Here is a 20,243-nt window from a genome sequence, read left to right on the forward strand (position 1 = left end):
CTTCTTTGTCTTTTTCCTCATGATTCAAAAGACAATGCAACCCTCAGCTTGACAAAGGAGAAAACCTCAAATAAAAAAAAAACATTTTTTTTGGTGCAGAGAAAAAACAGGAGTGAAGAAAAATCAAGGCTTTATTGTAGCCCATCTTATTTTTAAGTATCTTTAAAATTAAAATCTTAAGAGACATAACAAAGTATTTTAGTCTTTTTAGCTGCTTTCATAGCTGAATCCGTTAAAAAAATCATTTTTTTAAAAAAAAATCCATCATAGCAAATAAAGATAACATCTAAAGTCTCTGGAAGAAACTGAGATGTAATAATCATCAAGCATTCTAGAAACATAATTATGATCATACATGATTTGAGGAACAAAACACAGCTTCTTTATGTAACCTAGCAGTTTAGCAGGCTCTTGTGAAGCTTAGCTTTTCATTCATTAAAACAGTATGCTGTTGAGACACAAAAATAAGCCTTCATAGTGTTCATTATTTTTGCTATTAACACATGTTCAGCACACAGAAAGTAACAACTTGTCAGTGTTCAAGGAACAAAATTTATTTCGCTCAGTTACTGTTACTGTCCTTTAGAAGTTCCAGTTAACCTCTCACTCCCTTACAATATGAATAAATAGCATTTGCCATAATATATCAGTGAAGTGTCTCTGCAGATGTTCCTTTCTAATGCAGAATGACACAATGGAGAAAGCTTGTATTTCACAAGGAGAGCAAGGCGCCATCCTATTTATTTCAAAATAAGTGTGATTTTATGTAGCATCTCATCAGGCCAAGTGCTGACCTCCCCTGCAGTGGTGCAGGACTGTGGTACATATTCCTTATTCTTTAACCATCGAAGAAGAATCTTATGCCCTGTCTCCTCCTTCAGATGGCCGTCAGTGGAGCTGTGAATTCTACGCGGAGATAGAAAGTTCCTGCACCAAAGTCCAGTTCAAGAAAGGCAATATCTTACAGTTGATGCTGCCAAAGAAGATCCCATTGCACAACTGGGCTTCACTTTCGGTAAGCTTCATCCCATTTCTGATATTTTCTTCATGCTTTCCTGAGACCTTGAACTCAGATTGGAGTTCAGAGCAAGATTGGGTCAAGCCATCCCTGGGCCACCTTCTCCCTGTAGGACTGCTCTAGAGATCCATCACTTGCTTTCAGGTTCAATGGTCTCTATAGTTATTCTCTGATTAGCTGGTGTTTATATGTTTCTTGTAAGCGTGACGAACTTAGTCAGATAGGAACTTATTGATTATTCAATATATTTCTTCTTGGGTTTGATTTATTGCCCATCTCTCTCCCCCCCACCCCCCGCCAGAAACGCCACAAAGACAGTTCAAGAGAACATTCAAAGAGGATTGCGTGTAAAGAGAATGGCAAAGAGAAGGCCCTTTCTGCTGGGGAAATGTCTGAAGAACCCCAGCTTGATAGTACTATGGAACTAATCAGACGCAAACGAGACCCTCCTAACCCAAAGCGAATTTTGGGGAAAAATGACACTGTGGGAGGGAGGAACCCTATCAACCCAAGACTGCCAACTGGACCTGCTACCAAGGCAGTGTGTGTCAAAGACAGTTTGTCTGAGGAGGAAAGGAACAGTAGAAGCATGGGGAATGCTGGGCTATCTGGAATAACTGACCATCAAAGGACTGACCTGGTTCCTGAGGGGGCTGCCCAGTTGGACCTAAAGGTAAGAAACGGGTGGGTTGTGCTGATTTTTGACTCGGGGTCCAGATCAAAAGTTTATCCTTGACGTTTCCTGCACATCAAAAAGAGACCCTGAGAGTGCTTGCTGTCAGAGGAAACAGCTTCCTCCAGCAAGGAAAAATTGGTATACTTACTAAACCTGCACACCAGCATCTGACAGTGGGTTTAGGTTGTTGTTATTGCTTAACTTGGAGAGCAGAAATACTATTGGCAACTTTCATAGCCTTTCTGCCAACAAGACTTCTTTTTATATTGGGAGAACATAGACTGGAAATTACTGTAGCCCAGATTTTCTATTTGATCTTGAAGAGAATTTCAAACTTGCCTCCTTGCTTCAACATGTTTAATTGCTCTGTGGAGTTTTATCATCTTGCTTATCCGGATAGGCTTTATACAACCTTTGCTGTGCTGCAGCAGCTCTGCTTAAGAGGAGAAGCCATGGATCTGGTTTTGATAGTTCCACCAAAGGAAAACAAATCAGACAAATGGGAGGTGGGGGGAGTTATATTCCTGGGTATTTGATTTCAACTCCCTGAATGAACAACCAAAGCTTTTATATGTCATCTCACAATGTTGGATGCAACTTCCAGCAATTTAGAAATTGATGCTGATTTGTAATTTTCAGGGGTGATACCCAGTGAAGTGTCTTTGGATTTGTGCCTGACTCTTGCTGATGTCACAGTACTTGGCAAGAGTATTGAAGAGGTTTACAATTACTTTCTTCCACAATGGGGGTAGAGTGGGGGTAAGGTTTTGTTTGGGGGGGGGGGGGCTTTCCAGTATTTCTATTTCCTTACATTTCCAATCTGTAATCCTGCCAACCTTTTCAGCTAACCAGTGAGGGTATTTATTTGTCTGTTTTTATTTATTTTTTTATTAACTGCCCATCTCCCTCAAACAAGCAAACAAACAAATATACAGAGAGTAATCATTTCATGTGTTTAATTAATGAAATTAATATTCAATCAAATTTAACTTTTGGTGTGGCTTTTTCCTCTTTAGTCCTTAGCATTACCACTCAAAGGTTAAATAACAGCTTCCCCCTTCCCAAAAGAAAGTATCCTTTCTTTTGGGAATATTTTAGCAATATTTTCTACACAATCTTTGTTTGGCATTTTGTAGCTAGTAGGCATGTTTGGGATTTTGAAACCTTAGGGAGATGGAAAGACATAGTAACATAATAACTGCTTTCATGGGGCCAGCCGGTCCCCAAACCACCCCAAAAAGCAAAACGATGATAAATAACTTGCCCAAGAATCTGAATATAAGGCAGGGAACACACAACCATTCCTTTGATTCTATCATTTTCTGCTCATCAGAAATTATTTTCCTAGTGGAGCAAACTCTTATGAGTAAAAGAGAACTAATGCCCCAAACCATGGTTAAAAATAAGGTAGTTCATAAGAAGGTCAAAGATAAAGGCAATTAGCAGAAAATTTGGGGGTACAAGTTGAGGCATTTATTGGTGAACAGTCGCTGAGGGCATCATCATGCTTACTCCAGTTAAGGGTGATGTCAATTGTCTGCTATTAGCAATATTTTCTAATGAATCATATGTATGTATGTTGAAATCTGCTGATATATTTCAGTTTAAATGTTCTATCCTACTTCTACATTTGATTGTGGTTTTCTCCCTACATTACCAGATTGAGGGTCAGGAGAGGGAATCAGTATGCATGGAAATGCAAGAGCCTGCGGCCCCTCCAGATGCCTTGCCCAATCAGCATGGGCCCTCTCCCGAGAAGAGACTCCCTCAACCAGCCAGCTCCCTTGAAGCTTCTCAGGGACTAAACCCTGCCTCTACCCTTAGGGAGGGCCTCCCCTCCTCTCTGCAACCCAGAGATCCTGAGACGAGAGTCTGGTCCAAGGACAGTGACGCTTTAGAAGCTGTTAGTATTGGTGAGTGAGATCCTGAATGTTTATATAGGTACACCATGATTGCCCAACTTTGTTTAAACTGAGTTAGGGGATTAAATGGATGTCAGCTCTGTGCCCAGACAACTAGGTAGATATTTATTCTGAAAAATGGGAATAATTGTTAGCTGTTAAATGGGAATTATAGAGCACCTGTTTTGTGTAAAAATTTCAAATTCCAGTAATGACAGATTTCACCTGAGAAAGTTGCCTTTCTGAAACACTCAGCAGCTGCTAGTCAGTAGAATAAGTTCTCTATGTTCTCTAGGTTCAACCATTGGGCTAAGATATAAATGTGATTTATTTTAAGTTTCTCTTACATTAATCTGAGTATTTGTGGTTTATTCAACAAACTGGGGAAATAAACTGGGCAATGTCTGAACCCTGTTATATTAAACCTCTTCCTGTGTTCCTAAACTTTGATTTTAAAATACTTGAGCAACCAACTAAGAAAGATATATGATTTCTGTTATTAGAGAGAGACGCTGCCAGTGGTGGGTTGCAGGCGGTACGCCCCAGTATGGGCGTACTGGAGCCAGCCCGGAGCACGGGATACCGTTCCGGTACGGTGCTCTGGAGGGCCCACCCGCCCGCCCGAGCTCTTTACCTGTCTTTTAAGGCTTCTGCGCTTCCGTGCACGGCGCATACAGTGCCTGCGCGACGCTCCGCTGAACAGTGGGAGTGATGTGGAAGCCTCGCTGACAGGTAGGACACATGCGTGCATCATGTGTCTGTGCGCGCATGCATATGGTTGACACCGGGGCCCGGAATCCGGGAATCCAGAACCCACCACTGGATGCTGCCCATTAGAGGAGGAAATAGTACATTATGGACCAAGAGTACGAGTCGGTAGAAGGTTCATGGTGCTGAATGGAGTTACAGAAGCTGTGGTAGAAAGGGGGCTAGGCCAAGGATCTTTGCAAGATTTCAGCCATTTTTAAAAATGGATTTTTAAATAATTAATTTTGTATTGTTTTGGAGAGTTGGAGTTGCTTTGCGGGGAGTCTAGTGGATACGTCAGCATATGCAGGTGCTATGTTGCTAACCTGCAGGCTTAACAATTGTCTGTTCTGGAAGGAGGGGAGAGTTTAGTTAAGTGCTTTGCATAGTTCTTGGGACATGCCTACCAGAATCATGTTATATACCATTTTGTCATAATTTATGTAGAATATAGCTTTTGATGCAGATACTTTAGCCCAGTGTTTTTCAAACTTGGCCAATGATTTAACCACTTCTGTCTTCTACAGTCTATTCTCAGAGATTGAATCACAAGGTTATTTCTCTGGAAATTTCTCTTTAAGATGTCCCATTGTCATTTTTGCTTTAATTTTTTCTTGCTAGAACCAGAGCCCATTGTGAATCTGACATTTGTGAAGAATGACTCCTATGAGAAAGGAAATGACTCTATGGTGGTGCACGTTTATGTAAAGGAGATTCACAAGGAGATGTCCAGTGTACATTTTCGGGAGCAAGATTTTACACTCATGTTCCAAACAAGGTATGGTGATTACTGGCAAAGACCAGCCCCTCTCCTTACTGTAGCCAGAAGTTAACTGGAATTGTTACTGAGTGAGAAAATAATAAAAATACATAATTTATGCCACTTTTTGCAGTGATGCCAACTTTCTTCGACTTCACCAAGGCTGCAGCACTCATTCAGTATTCAGGTGGCAAGTGAAACTCAGGTATCAAATTTGAATTATTTTTGTTTGATTAGTTATTTTCTTTTGCAAATATATTCTAGTGACCATCGTGACATATTCTGTCTGATGCTGCTTCATAAATGGTCACCTTCTCCATTCTGTGACACAAGCACCAGCCTTTGATTATACTAACCCAGCTAAGACCTATTGATTCATCCAAGCTTGATTTTTATTGTTTTGACTCTTCAGGAAGCAATATTATTAATTTAAAGTCAGATTAATTAAACTCAGATCAATAGTCTGAGATAGCGAAATTAAGAGCCTTGCTTAGAGAAAAGCACTGATTAACTTTAATGCTAATTGGAAGCTCCTTGTAGACTTTGCACAATGGAAGAACATCAAATGATGATATATGGTTTTAACAATTACTATTATTAATACATTTTTAAATGGATGTGTTGTAACCATAAATTAAGAGTTCCGTCTAAGTTTTATTTACATTTGCTGTAAAACAAACAAGTCATCGTTTTTTTGTATTTTTATTTATTGTTCATTTTACTACAACTCTGTTCTCTCTTCTGTTCTTTTTCTTCAATATTAGTTCTTGGTTTTTATCTTTTTGTCTTAAAATTTAATAACAGTATTTTAAAAAATCTAAACTTGGTTGAAAATGTATTACTCTACATAGCCCAGAGATTTCTAGCATCTATTCCTGTTAAACAAGGTGCTTTTCATCTGTATAAAGAAATAAATACAGCAATACAGAGATTCTTTCTTCCATAATGCAGAAGTTTATTTATTTATTAGATTTACTGCCCGGCCAGGATAGCTGTAAGTTCTTTGTTCTGTCTAATTGTGTCTGATGTTCTCATTGCCTTGCAGGAACCTTATAGAACCAGATCAGTGTACATATAATTTCACTACAGCCCGGATTAATATTTGTTTGAAGAAACGACACAGCCAGCGTTGGGGGGGCCTGGAGGCTCCCGCCACACGAGGTCTGCACCTGGATTTTTAAACATTCACCCTGTAGGGGTTTCTTGTATGTATTGATGGGGAGTGAGATATCTTTAAGGCTGAGGATATTAAGACCAGGAATATTGCTTTATTTCCATTGTTTGGCCAGCTTATAGATTGGACCTGAGAAAGAACCTGGATACTTCAGAGTCTGCAGGGATTTTTCTTGGTTCAATCATAGAGCATGTTCTTCACCCCATCCTGTTTGGCATTCATTTCACTGTGGAAAAGTGGCACTCCATATTGCTAAATCCTGGGATGCACAGCATAATTACCCTTGATTCTTTCTGCTGCTAACCATAAGCCCACTTTTCCCCCTTTTTAAGGTGCAGTGGGTGGTGCAAAGGTTGCCATGCCAACCGGCCCTACCCCTCTGGATAAAAGCCAACCTGGGAATAACCAGCACCCTCTGTCCACTAAAGAAGAGGCCCGAGCAGTTGAGAAGGAAAAGCCTCGAGCAGAAGACAGTGGCCTGGATAGTGTAGCAGCTCGGACCGTATCAGACCACCTGCCTGTGAAACAGGAGCCACTTGTGCCCTCGGTGAGAACTTGTGCGGAGTACTGGCGTATCATATTTCCCAATTATTGTGGGAGGAAATACGGGGGGCTGTTTATATTGCATAAATAGGAAAAACAACTAGTCGGAATTGTGAGTGAGACTCTATTGCAAAACATTGTGGTGTTGGTAGAAGTGCTTTACTTTGGTGGGGTGGGACAATACCATCTTTTGATCTTCATTCTGGGTGAAGGGATCTAGAATATATGCAAACACTGGTTCCATCTAGCCTTGCATTTGGGCTCTTAAAAAGCAAAGTGATGAGAGGCATCTTCTTGTTATCCCCAACTTCAGCACTTGGACAGATATAGCCATTTTCTTTGCATGCAGACATCACTCCTGTTGTATGTCAGTGACCAACAACATTTACATCTTATCTGGTGTGAATTAGTTTTTCATGGGCTGAGAGGGCTTGACCCATTATACTTGGGTGAAGGAGCACCTTCTCTCCTGGGGCAAAAGGAAGCATGGCGTTGATAGAAACCAAAATACAAGCTCTAGAAATAAACTTGACAAAAAGTAGAACCCTACTTCCTTGACTACTAAAAGCCTTTTTTCCCCCCCAGCCTAAGCCAACCTGTATGGTCCCCCCAATGACCCACAGCCCTGTCAGCAACGAGAGTGTGGAAGAGGAGGAGGAAGAGGAGGATAAGAAGGTGTGTCTACCAGGCTTTACAGGACTGGTGAACCTGGGTAACACCTGCTTTATGAACAGTGTTATCCAGTCTCTCTCCAATACTCGAGAGTTGCGGGACTACTTTCATGGTAAGACACATCTCAAGTTAGGGAGGGAGAGGGGGGGTATCTGTATATATTCTGGTTAGTCTTCATATTTTATCTTTCAGGATGGTGACCTTGAGAAAGTGCCCCGATGCTCACCCCTTTCTCTTGTATGTGCCTCTTAGATCGCTCCTTCGAGTCTGAAATTAATTACAGTAACCCGCTGGGAACAGGGGGGCGCCTGGCCATTGGCTTCGCGGTGCTGTTGCGGGCACTCTGGAAAGGCACACACCATGCCTTCCAGCCTTCCAAGCTGAAGGTAAGGTCTGCCGTGCAAGCACACACTGGTTGTGTGGTATTCTCTAAGTACATTTATTTTGCCTTCATGGGATGTAACAAGAAGCTTAAGGCAGGCCTAGATACCTGAGTTAGACTTTATTCCAGGATTAAAGAAAATCCGGGAACAAAAACAGTTTAAATCCCACTTGCTTTAATTTCTTTTCTCCCCTATCACTTAAAGGGAGGGTTCAGAAGGAAAGACTCGACCAAATCTGCTCTTCCAATGGGTCCATTTATGAAGTTTTCCTGACAGTGTTTTCTGTCCATATACAGAGTGCTCGGGTGGGGGAAATGACAAAGATGAACTCCTGAGAAGTTGCAAAGTCTTGGCACTTCAAGTAATGAGTTCAGAGGAATACTTGGCTTACTTCCAAAGTACTTCTACTGTTTTTCATATACTGTTGCCATTATAATAGTGGATTATTGGGCTTTCATGAGTTTGTGTTCTGCAGATGAATTTTAGTGTCCTGATGCAAGTTGGGAGGGTGTGGATTCCAGGAACTGCAAAAAAGTGACGGGGGGGGGGGGAATCAAATGAGGCTTCCAATTACCATTTAAACCACGGGAAACCCTAATCGTTCCATCTTTGTTATCATTCCTTAAGTTCCTCCCATGGTCTTCTGATTTAGCCACCTTAGGGAAGAGAAGGATATGATCCTGCTGGCAAATCCCATACAAACAATTGGTTGTTTCTGAATCCAATTCTTCCTGCAGGCAATTGTAGCCAGCAAGGCCAGTCAGTTTACAGGCTATGCCCAGCATGATGCCCAGGAGTTCATGGCTTTTCTGCTGGATGGACTCCACGAGGATCTGAACCGGATCCAGAACAAACCCTACACAGAAACGGTGGACTCAGATGGACGGCCAGATGAGGTGAATGCTTGTTGCATTATTACTGTCTATGCTTAGAGGGAGCACAGAAGGTACCATAGTTTCTCATCCTGGCTTTTATGATATTCACTGCTAGGTTGTTGCAGAAGAGGCCTGGCAGCGGCACAAAATGAGGAATGACTCTTTCATTGTCGACCTGTTCCAAGGCCAGTTCAAATCCAAGCTGGTGTGCCCTGTGTGCTCTAAGGTATGCTTTTGTGGTTACTTTCCACACCTGGAGTGTTATTTAGATATATTTTCCAATAGTCACTGTGGGAGGAGCAGGGGTAGGTTCTGCTCCTGCAGTTAATACTCAGGCTGATTTTATAACAATTCTGTATAATCTTGGCCTTTGTTTTCCTTTCCCATGTCATTGTCTGGTGGGTGAGGCCTCTGCTGCTTTGTTCTTGTTAACACTTTTGCTAGACTGTTTCCTTCTTCTGAATAGTGTCCTTTAAGCCCGGAATAACTGTTTCTGTGAGATTTGCTAGTGCTTCCGATGTGCCTTATTTTATACCCAATAAAGGCTTTTACTGCTTATTTTGTTACTGCTGCAGGTATCCATCACTTTTGACCCCTTCCTGTATTTGCCAGTCCCACTACCCCAGAAGCAGAAAGTCCTGACGGTCTACTACTTTGCAAAGGAACCTCACAATAAACCTGTTAAGGTGAGAGAGAAAAATAAATATATACAGTATATATATAGCATGAATAGCTTTCTTTCTGTTATCCTTCAATTTGGATTAGTGTTGATATTCAGGATATCCTTTACTTCTGAAATGTCCAGGGAGTTTTTTCAATATAAAAGTCCAATTAGATTTAGTAAAGGTAAAGGTTTCCCCTGTCCAGTCATGTCCCACTCTAGGAGAAAGTGCTCATCTCCGTTTCTTAGCTGAGGGAGCCAGCATTGTCCAAAGACACTTCTATGGTCACGTAACCAGCATGACTATATGCTGAGATGCATCAAACACTGTTACCTTCTCACCAAAGTGGGACCTATTTATCCACTGGCTTGTGCATGCTTTCAAACAGCTAGGTGGGCAAGAGCTGAGGCAAGTAATGGGAGCTCACCCCATCACATGGCACTCTGCCTCGAACCCGGGCTGACAGTTTCCAATTGACAAACTCAGCATCTTAGGTGCTGAGCCATTGCACACACTTAGTAATGGTAGTTCTATACATTTAAACTAAATATGTCCCAGTGACTTAGAAAGCAAGGGTGCAGTGGCAGGAGAATTAACGGTAAGAAAAAAGGAGCCTCTTTGATACAGGGATCTTTCCCTCAGATCTGTTTCTGTCATACCTAATTAAACACCTAACTTATTAAAAATTAAGTCAGAAGTCAATATGAAAACAGGTGACTTTGGCATGTCTCTGACTCTAGAATTGAAATGCAAAATGAGAATATCATTCACAGAAAAAATGTCACATTTATAATGTTACACTTGGAGGAAATTGGTGCAAGATGTTCTGTCAAGGGTGTGCTACCCAGGTATTGATTGTGAAATTAAGTAGTTAAATAATCAAATAAGATACTTTTTTCATATTGTGAAACTCAAAAATATTGGAAAACAACTTATAATGGAAAGAAACACATTTTCAAGATGGCTTTCTCATTCCAGCCTACTATTTTCTTATAAAATAGTATTAAACCTTATGTTCCTACAAATAAAACAAGATTTGAACATAGTAACAGGATTCTTTATGTTTCTCATTGGGAATTATGAACAAATTCTTCCAGAAAGGAATAGCTAATTATGGTATGAGAGAATTATGCCATAACGAATTTCATATGTTAAAAAATCTGATGAATAAATTGTGGAAACTATTTTTGTATTAGAATCTTATAAGTGACAGCCAAAGTTTGTTTTTTCCAATAAAATTTGAATACATAATTTTAATACTTTGTAAAAATGCCATATTTTCCAGATTATGCAAAAATATTGTTATGTTTGATTCTCAGTTTATAACTGTGAGTAATATTGGATAGTTATTAATTATTGTATATTAACTTACTTTTTATATTGGTCTTTAATACTTAAACTGAATTGATATATTTTAATAGATAACTATAAATTATAGTTATTTTTACATTTTGCCCCAAAGATATGATGCTTGTCAATATCCTTTCTATTTTTTCTTTCCTCCCCTTTTTATTCACTCATGTCTTTTCTTTGATTAGGTTTTGTAAAATTAATAAATTAAAATAAAAACAATTGAGAAAGAGGATTAAAGGTTAAAGGAAATAACAGACAATGTGTTGTATGAACACAGATACATACATACATACATACATACATACATACATACATACATATATATATATACACACACACACACACACACACACACACACACACACACACACACACACACACTCTAGTGGTGGATAAAGTTGGGTCCTCAGCAAGTATCTGTGGAGCCAACATGAGTAACTGCAAAGAAATCATCCCAAAACAAAGAAATAGCAATTTAGGGGAAGGATGTGTTGGTGAGGAGAAACTTTGGTCAAAGTCTGCCGTTGGCACCATGATTATGGCCAGTGTAGCTAATTAAGTGAATTCCCATTTCCCGTTACTGTCACTGATAGGGATGAAAGAAGGAAAGTAGGTATAGCAGGCAAGGAGAGACAAAGGCTAACATGCATCTGTGTCTTCCCCAGTTCTTCCTATATCATGTCTCCTTCCTTCTGTGCTGTATTCCCCAAAAGAAAGTTTAATAATACAGAAAGCAAGAATGAGCTGTGTCGTGCTATAAAAGCCACTCAACTTTGCCATCAGTAGGGCCTGGAGTCCTTTAATGGCATTTCATATGAAAAAGACTCTTTGTTCCTTGGAATGGTAGCTGTCAGAGGTGAATCAAATGGCAGTGAAGAAACGGATTAAGGGTCATGGTGTTACGACGTTACCGCTTTGAAAAATAAGGTGCAGGCGATGGAATTGGGAAAATCCCTGGCATGGCTGCATATACTGATCTGCCTAATATATTCTCTCTCCTAATAGTTCTTGGTGAGCATCAGCAAGGAGAATTCTACTGCCATGGAAGTGCTAGACTCCGTATCGCATAGTGTGCGAGTGAATTCTGAGAACCTGCGCTTGGCTGAGGTGATTTACAGATTTATTTATTTAATGCATGTATGTAGCTAACCATTTTGCAACCAACTCTGGGCAGCTCCCAGTCAAAGATTAGAACAAGTTTAAAATCATATTAAAACTATATAACTAAGCCAATTAAAACATTAAAAACAAGAAAAGTTTGTTCAAGAACAAAAACAAGAAAAACAAAGTTCTAATGTGTTCAAAAATAAGAAAAGCAAAGTTTTAATGTGCAGTTATTTAATTTTCTCCTAATGCATGGGGTGGGAGTGGGGGTGGGGAAGCCAGTTCTTTAAAGCCTTCTGGAAGGCTAAAAGGATGGAGGCCTACTGAACCTCAGGGGACAGAGGGTTCCATAGTGCAGAGGCTGCCATAGAAACACATGGCTTCCTAGCTCCCCTCAGATGGCAATATTTAACAGCTAAGACTGGGAGTGTGCCCCTCATCTGATGGGGTAGATGTCCGTATAGGGAAAACTAACTTTTAAAATGTCATAGATGGATATCCTAGAATCTGTTCTAGAAAAGGACTAAATAGGAATTACCTCCCTTCTCCCTTTACTAAACAGCAAGCAGACTCTGCCTACCGTATCTACTGGTTTTTCTCCACTTCCTAACCATTGTCACAAACACAGTGTTGCATATTCATGCTAAACTCATCCTCTTGCATTATAAAATCTTATATGAAGGGGCAATATCTCAAAAACAGAGTAGATAATACATTGTGGAAGGCACATCCGGTGAGGTTCTCAGGCCTCTGGGAATAAAAGTGCTTGCAGCAATATGGAAATCTCGGTCAACACAAGCCTTCTCCACAGCAGTGCTTCCTAAGAACATCAGTTTATTGGAACCAAGAGCAAGACTCCCACGGGCATCTATATAACCCCGATGAGTATATATGTTCACCCACAGGCTTTGCATTGCTAACCAACCTCCTACTAATGTAGGACTTGGCATGCTCAGCAGGTACGGCACGGTGAGCACCCAAGAGAAAAACAGAAGACCACGGGTGGGGATGGAAAGTAATACCCTCGGAAAGGGGGCAGATGGAAATCTGAGCCGAACCCTACCACATTGCCACACCAACTATATATGATATGGAGTCAGATTAGCAACACTTTAGCTCAGCCTTCTACTTGAAAATGGCCAGTTAAGCAGTTCCCAGGCAGGTCAGATATATATTTGCTGTTTAGAGCAACCACAGTTTTTATGATAGTGGCTGTTGTTGTACTTCCACTTTTATTTTTTATTTATTGAATCAAATTTATACACCGCCCCCTCTCACCATCTAAGTGACTTTTAAGGGGTCTTCTGTTCCAATCTATGATATTACCCATACAACTTATTGTGATGGTCAAGTTTTTAGGCAAACTGTTTGGTGAAAACGTGTGTGTGTGTGTGTGTGTGTGTGTGTGTGTGTAAAGGATACTGCCAAAGGCATGACTTCAATTCTCTTCTCTTTGATTAGGTGATCAAGAACCACTTCCACCGCATATTCCTGCCTTCCCAGTCATTGGATGCTGTCTCTCCCACCGATCTTCTGCTGTGCTTTGAGGTGCTCTCTCCAGAGCTGGCTAAGGAGCGGGTGGTGGAGCTGCAGGTTCAACAAGTGAGTGGCCCCAGTAGACTGTAAGTCAAGAAGGGCAGGGGAAGTTGCAGTTTTATAACCAGCGGAAGAACAAGCTTCTCCAAGCACGTTGGAGGGTTGAGATCATGGCAGATCCCTTTCGGCAAAGCTTGCACAAGTAGTCCTTCAGTTACACCTGGAATTAAGACCCCGGATTGCCATTGCTAAGCAATGCAGTCCTAAAACACGTCACTCAGCCTCCAGAGAGTCCCAGTTGTCAAGGTAACTCAAGACATGATGGAGGGGGGGAGGGGCTATGCTTGTGTGCAAGCACAGGGTAATCTGGGAAGGAGAGCACTGGTACTTACACATATGTGCGTGTGAGTGCGAACACAGGAAGTCTGGGGAAGGAGGTTGCAGGACGTAGGTGAGCAAAGGGGGCAAGGAGGGTGTGATGCAAATGAGTGAAAAAAGGCAGGAGAGAGTTGCCCAGGTGAATTGCAACCTTCCCTGCTGCCTTCCCCATTGCCTTTGCTTGTGTGAAGCTGGCAGGGAAGGTCGCAAAAGGCGATCACATGACCGTGAGATGCTGCAACTCGTCATCCGCAAACTGGTGGCCGAGTGCCTGAATTTTGTTCACAAGTCCCTTCATTCAGCGCCATCGTAAATCCAAACCGTGTGCTGGATGATCCCTGGAGGACTGCCAGGGTTTCCATCTGAGATCATTGCTGCTTTGACTTATCATGTGGGCCATCTTTCCTTAGCGCCCTCAGGTGCCCAGCATTCCCATCACCAAATGTGCCGCCTGTCAGAAAAAGCAGCAGTCGGATGAAGAGAAGTTGAAGCGCTGCACTCGGTGCTATCGGGTCGGCTACTGCAATGTGTGAGTTATCCTCTGGCTCTCTCTCAAAGCCAGAGAGAGACCCCTTTTTCTTCTTGACTGCTGGGGGGGTTGCGGGATGGGAAGAGAGTCATTAGTTTCCCCATGAGAGACCTATTGTGTCTTTGTTTTCAGAGGGTGTCAGAGAACACACTGGTCCAACCACAAAACCTTGTGCCGCCCCGAGAATATTGGCTTCCCCTTTCTTATCAGCATACCCGAATCCCGCCTCACCTATGCACGATTAGCTCAGCTTTTGGAAGGCTACGCAAGGTAAAATATCTGGGTGCCAGCAGTATTTTTGGACATGGGTGGTTGTCTGGCTCATTTGTAGGCTTGGGTTAGGCTAGTCTCATTGCCTTTGCAGGACTAGCTGCTTTGAGGGAGGGGAAAAGGGGAGGAGGTATTTTAAGACTGCATTCTGATCAGCTGCTCTACTACTCCTTTTCAGGTACTCAGTCAGTGTGTTCCAACCACCTTTCCAGGTGGGTAGGATGCCGTCCGAGCAAGGCCTGCCTCTTCTGTCTTCAGAAAAACAAGAGCCTCCGGTCAGGAATAGCTGCGCTACAGTGGGGTCGGCTGCCGCCGCCTCCGCCACAACTGTTGAAACTAGCGCCATGGAATCTGGGGACGGAGCCAGGGCCCCACACCTCTTGCAGGAGCCCCAGACATCTTTCTCCGCCCCTGAGCTACAGCCTGAATTAGGGGATGCCAGCACAGTCAGAAGCAAGATCCCCACGGGGAGAAGCTCAGGCCTAAGCTTAGATTCAGGTTACTCTGAATCACCTGCGGAGTTCCCGCTTGAGAGCTGTCTGGAACGGGAGCTGCCATATGAAAGAATCCCCAGGCCAGAAGGTGACTAAGCGCAGATTTCCCAGCTATCTTTTGCTTGAAATTTGCATTCCAAGGGAATCCTGGTGATTTTTCAGTGCAGTTCTGACCCAGCTTTGCCTTATATTTCTTCTTTTATGTATCTCTGTGGAGGAAGTAAGGGATAAGCATCTGTGCGATTCCTATTCTTAACTCTTGTCAAGGAACCAAATGTGAAATCCATATCATCAGCTATTTGTATTGTTGTGTTTTTCTCCTGTCTTCCTATGAAGCATGACTTGGAGAGTTGGGGTCAGGATAACAATATGTTCCATGTACGTTCCAGAGGGGGGTTGGGGGGGGGAGGGCTGAATACAGCTGAGTGGCAATGCTCAGAGTGAATGACAAGGAGTAATGATTCTTACGCAGGGCCATTGAACACTTTGTGTGGTTCCTCATAGCTGAGACATGCTGAATGGTGCCGTTTTCTACTTATCTGCTTCTCGGGCTGTAAGAAGGAGATTTGAGTTTTGATCAGGAAAAAGAAAAGCTGGCTAGCTATGCTGTGTCACTGACTCTCCCTCCCTCCTTCTCCTCCCTACAGCTGCCATTCCCGGTTATCAGCATCCAGCTGAAGGGCTGAGTTCTCAAGTTACTCAGTTTTACATCAATAAGATTGATGCAACCAGCAAGGAGCAGAAACTAGAGGATAAAGGTGAGAGTGCAGATTAAAAAGAGCTTAATGTTCCTGAAGAAAATCAGCTTGAATGTTTGATTGGGAAATGTCAGACGGAACCACACAGATTCAGGCATAGATTGTTATCAGCTACACCTGGTCACCTGAGCCGAGGAATGGTGCTATTGAATCATTGGAAAGTAAATGAGGATGGATGGATGGTTGGATGGGTAGATGCATGCATGCTCACTTTATAACTCCCATGCTGATGTTATGAAGCTCTACAGCAAAGATGTGGCATATTTGATTAATGCAAGTAAGCATATATAAATTGGTATTGTATTGTGAGTTGTAATACAAAGAAAACTGACTTTTGGGAATACTTTTATAGCAGTAGCAGTAGACTTATATACCGCTTCATAGGCCTTTCAGGCCTCTCTAAGCGGTTTACAGAGAGTCAGCATATTGCCCCCAACAATCTGGGTCCTCATTTTACCCACCTCGGAAGGATGGAAGGCTGAGTCAACCCTGAGCCGGTGAGATTTGAACCGCTGACCTGCTGATCTAGCAGTAGCCTGCAGTGCTGCATTTAACCACTGCGCCACCTTGGCTCTCATGTTATCTCCTTGCTCTCATCCTTCAGTACAGCTGTTCATCAGCTCTTACATATGTTTAGCAAATACTGGCATCCTAAATATTCTGACCGATTGAATGTTGCCTTATCTGTCCAATATCAGACATGTAATATATACTCCTCAAGATTTCTCAAACCAGCACAAGTCTTTGGCAGGGAAAGCACAATACTGAGAGACAGAATTTCCAATTTTCTCCTTACTCCTCCTCCTCCTCTTCAGCTTGCATAATTTGTTTTGGTTTTTTTTGTTGTTGCAAAGTTGCAGAAACACAATGGATTGTGATGTGTCCTTTTTGACGCATTTTAGATGTCTGTTTTGCTCTCCCCTCAGTGGCATAATACTTACCCCATCCACTAACCTGGAGAGCCAGCAGGTAGCCTAGCAGCATATTAAGGCTTGTAAGTTGTTCTTATTCACAGAGTCGTGTTAAAAATATGGCTTTGCTTTGCTTTGTGCGAGCAAGAAAAAGGGGAACTACCTCTTGAGTTGTTAGTTTTTGGGTGCTTGTTTAGGCCCAGCATGGAGGAATGAGCAACAGCACTTCTAACCTTTTCTGCCTTGTAGGAGATGCCCCCCTGGATCTGACTGATGACTGTTCTCTGGCCCTGGTGTGGAAAAACAATGAAAGGATGAAAGAGTTTGTATTGGTGGAGTCTAAGGAGCTGGAGTGTGTCGAGGATCCAGGCTCTGCCAGTGAAGCAGCCAGGGCAGGACACTTCACCCTGGAACAGTGTCTCAACCTCTTCACCAAGCCAGAAGTCTTAGCCCCTGAGGAGGCCTGGTAAGGAAGAGATTTGTGGGATTTTTGTTTAGGCTATTTCCAAAAATTGATTGGTAATAAAGTAAATAAAGAAATTTGGTGTTTAAGGTTGTATCCTGTCCCCTGTGCTGTGGTTTGTCACAGTTTTAATTAACCTTGATTAAAGCTCCCAATTAACATTTAATTCCAAGGAAGCACTAGGCAACCTTGAATGTTGCTTAGATGAGAAAGTACGATTTAGGATTGAAGGGAAGCTTACTTTAGATAGGGTTTTCCTCTCAAAAAGATCAGGTTTAACCTTTGAAAGTACTTCGTGATTCAACTCTCTGGATCCACGTACAATGGCTCTGATAAAAGAGCATCTGTGTCCCACTTTCACTAGTACACCAGTGTGACAGTTCCTATGCTGATTAGACTTACTGATCGCTACAGTCACCTTGGGTATAATGGAATAGCAGAGTTGGAGGGGACCTTGGAGGTCTTCTAATCCAGCCCCGTGCTGTAGCAGGTCTTGACTACTGTTGTGTACTTTCTATGGAGCTGCATTTGAAAATTGAATTTGGTGCAAAAAAATGGTGTCTAGACTGCTAACTGATAGAAGAACTATATGGTGTTAAGCATGATTGAACTTATTAATGCTGATGTTTAACATGCTGAATAACCTAGGACAGTGTTTTTCAACTTTAGGGGCATTAAGATGTCTGGACTTCAGTTTCCAGAATTTCCCAGCTAACAGGCTGGCTGGAGATTTCTAGGAGTTGAAGTCCACAAATCTTAAAAATTTAAAAACATTGGTTTAGGGCCTGCCTCTTTGAGGGCCCACCTCTTCACCAGTCAGTTTGCCCAGTTACTGAGGTCAGTAGGAGAGGTCCTTTTGATGATCACTACGCTGCCAAAGCCTGGACTATTTTTGTATATGGGAAAGAAAGTTCTCTTATATAGCTCTGAAATATGCTTCTCCTTTTTGCATATAGTTTTATTGAAAGTTTTGAAAAGGAACATAAAAACTAATGCAAGCTAAGGCAAAGTAAGAAAGAAAAAAGAAATTAAAGAAAAAGCCAAAAATGCAAGAAAATAAAAAAGAAAGAACGAAAAAAGATATGAAGAAGTGGCTTCCAATCTTCTTTATAGTTGTTATAAGTACAATTTTAAAATTTGTCCTTTCTCTAAAGTTACATCATGATTCTCTTCTCTATAATCTTTCCTGTCTAATAATCAAAACCATAAATTGTATTTTTTTTTCTGTTTTACACAAAAAGTCCATAAGGGGTTTCCAGTCAGCAATAAACATAAATGTTGTCTTTTCTCCAATCAAAGAAGTCAATTTGGCCATCTCAGCAAGTTCCATCATCTTCATTAAGCATTCCTCCATTATGGATAATGCTAAATCTTTCCATCTTTGTGCATACAAATAATCTTTCTGTGCAGTTATCATATACAGAAACAAACTTTTCCAACTGTTTGTCCATTAATCCCAAAAGAAAGGTCTCAATTGTATATTAATATATAAAATTCTCTGAATCAGTTTATGTCTTTGAATACAAAAATTTGTAGCTTTTTTATACATCCACCAATCTGTAGGGTGCACTTCCCACGTGATATCCCAGACCCCCACTCTCCAAGTGACATTCTTTAGGAAAATGGCAAAAACTAATATCTTTTGTCAAGCATTTGGTTTTTAGCTGAATTGTTTGGATGTTAAATGCATTAATTCTAATTTTGCCTTGACTTTGAGTACTTTTTAATTTTGTTTTCCAATTTGCATTTGTAATTGCTATAATTCTTCTTGAGTGTTGCATAAACAGAGAAGCAAGATATGCTTTGTTTATTTCACACTATTTATAGGTCACCAGATTCATTTAATGAATCAGACATTCGGACACATTGTGGTTTTTTTATATTTTGAAGTGTTTTGACATGCTTTGTAAGCATGTCAAAACACTTTGAAATTATAAACATTTAAGCTTTTATAAATTTTTAAAAATCCCCGTAGGCAGTTTATAAATGATAAAAAAACTATGTGATATAATACAATAAAACCTGGTACATTAATACTATATTTACATTTAGCAAAATCTTGACAATGGAAGAATAACTTAATACAGTAAAATCAGCTTAATCGCAAAAGATATTATTTACTCTACTCAACTCGAGCAAATTGGACAAAAAGGTATTCAAACTCTGACTGAAATAAATAAAATCCAAACTTTGCTCTCTATTGGGAAGGAGGCCATCCTTTAAAATAAGCTCTGTCCTCAGTGACACACTGGGTGGTCAGAAGGTTTGCCAAACCTAATTTATGGAAGCAGTGTGTCTCTTTGTTTCAACGTGCATAATGCTTAAAAAGTTCAGCACCTTGAGTTGACTGAAAGAAAGTCTGGCATGAAAGACATTCAAAACTATTGCCACCATCTGTACTTGCACAGAGAATAACAGCTTGCTGCAGACCAAGGATGGAGAGGCAGGAGGAGGAGTTGCCTGGTGGAGGGACCCATCCAAAACCAGTAGAATGCTTCCATTCAGTTTCAGATATTCCTTCTTTATTACAATGTTATCTGCATTAACGTCAGGTGCAAACAGCCGGAACTAATCCACAAATAGGACCAAGTAGAGACTTTATTGCTGATCACCTATATGACGAGAATCTCGCCAGGTTGTCTGCCTTCCTTTGAAAACAAGCAAATACAGACCTAAGGGTTGGACCTCAGGTGTTTCCTCTCCTGAACTGACTCCAAGCTGGAATGTCTCCTCTCCTTCAGCTGGTGATCCCACCACAATTAAATTTATTTTTCCCTTCATCCAGGCCAAAATATTCTCAGGAGTCATGTTTCAGGGTCCCTAAGTACTAATGAGCAATCTGTGATCTGCATATTGAGGACACCTTAGCCCAAACCTTCAGATGACATCCCCCAGCAATTTATATTGATATTAAGGAACACGGAGGGCAAAAGAGAACTTACGGCATCCCCCAGACCATGAGGTGAAACTAGCAACTTTCCACAGCACTAGCTGGCAAATAATCTAGGAGAGCCACCAGACCCTGTGCTTTCCGTA

The 20,243-nt window shown here is 41.4% G+C and overlaps 1 protein-coding gene across 5 annotated transcripts in view; it reads left to right on the plus strand.

Annotated features, from left to right (window-relative positions):
• The window catches only part of USP19 (ubiquitin specific peptidase 19), a 44,947-nt gene that overhangs the window by 13,308 nt on the left and 11,396 nt on the right, over positions 1-20,243 (plus strand). For 3 of the 5 annotated variants that reach the window (XM_087708715.1, XM_087708712.1, XM_087708714.1), the window contains 19 exons: positions 882-1,015; positions 1,320-1,691; positions 3,355-3,607; positions 4,964-5,120; positions 5,236-5,307; positions 6,148-6,263; positions 6,609-6,823; positions 7,405-7,603; positions 7,744-7,877; positions 8,612-8,770; positions 8,865-8,975; positions 9,325-9,435; positions 11,770-11,871; positions 13,330-13,470; positions 14,193-14,311; positions 14,444-14,581; positions 14,760-15,163; positions 15,723-15,833; positions 16,994-17,210. In XM_087708715.1, coding sequence (XP_087564841.1) covers positions 882-1,015; positions 1,320-1,691; positions 3,355-3,607; positions 4,964-5,120; positions 5,236-5,307; positions 6,148-6,263; positions 6,609-6,823; positions 7,405-7,603; positions 7,744-7,877; positions 8,612-8,770; positions 8,865-8,975; positions 9,325-9,435; positions 11,770-11,871; positions 13,330-13,470; positions 14,193-14,311; positions 14,444-14,581; positions 14,760-15,163; positions 15,723-15,833; positions 16,994-17,210 — 3,265 coding nt within the window. The remainder of the gene's footprint in view (positions 1-881; positions 1,016-1,319; positions 1,692-3,354; positions 3,608-4,963; positions 5,121-5,235; positions 5,308-6,147; positions 6,264-6,608; positions 6,824-7,404; positions 7,604-7,743; positions 7,878-8,611; positions 8,771-8,864; positions 8,976-9,324; positions 9,436-11,769; positions 11,872-13,329; positions 13,471-14,192; positions 14,312-14,443; positions 14,582-14,759; positions 15,164-15,722; positions 15,834-16,993; positions 17,211-20,243) is intronic. The other 2 variants (XM_087708713.1, XM_087708717.1) reach the window with 1 other exon arrangement.

This window comes from Thamnophis sirtalis, unplaced genomic scaffold, assembly GCF_051295495.1.
Source record: "Thamnophis sirtalis isolate CommonGarterSnake01/CBP01778 unplaced genomic scaffold, rThaSir2_p1.2 scaffold_3, whole genome shotgun sequence".
Taxonomy (NCBI): Eukaryota; Metazoa; Chordata; class Lepidosauria; order Squamata; family Natricidae; genus Thamnophis; species Thamnophis sirtalis.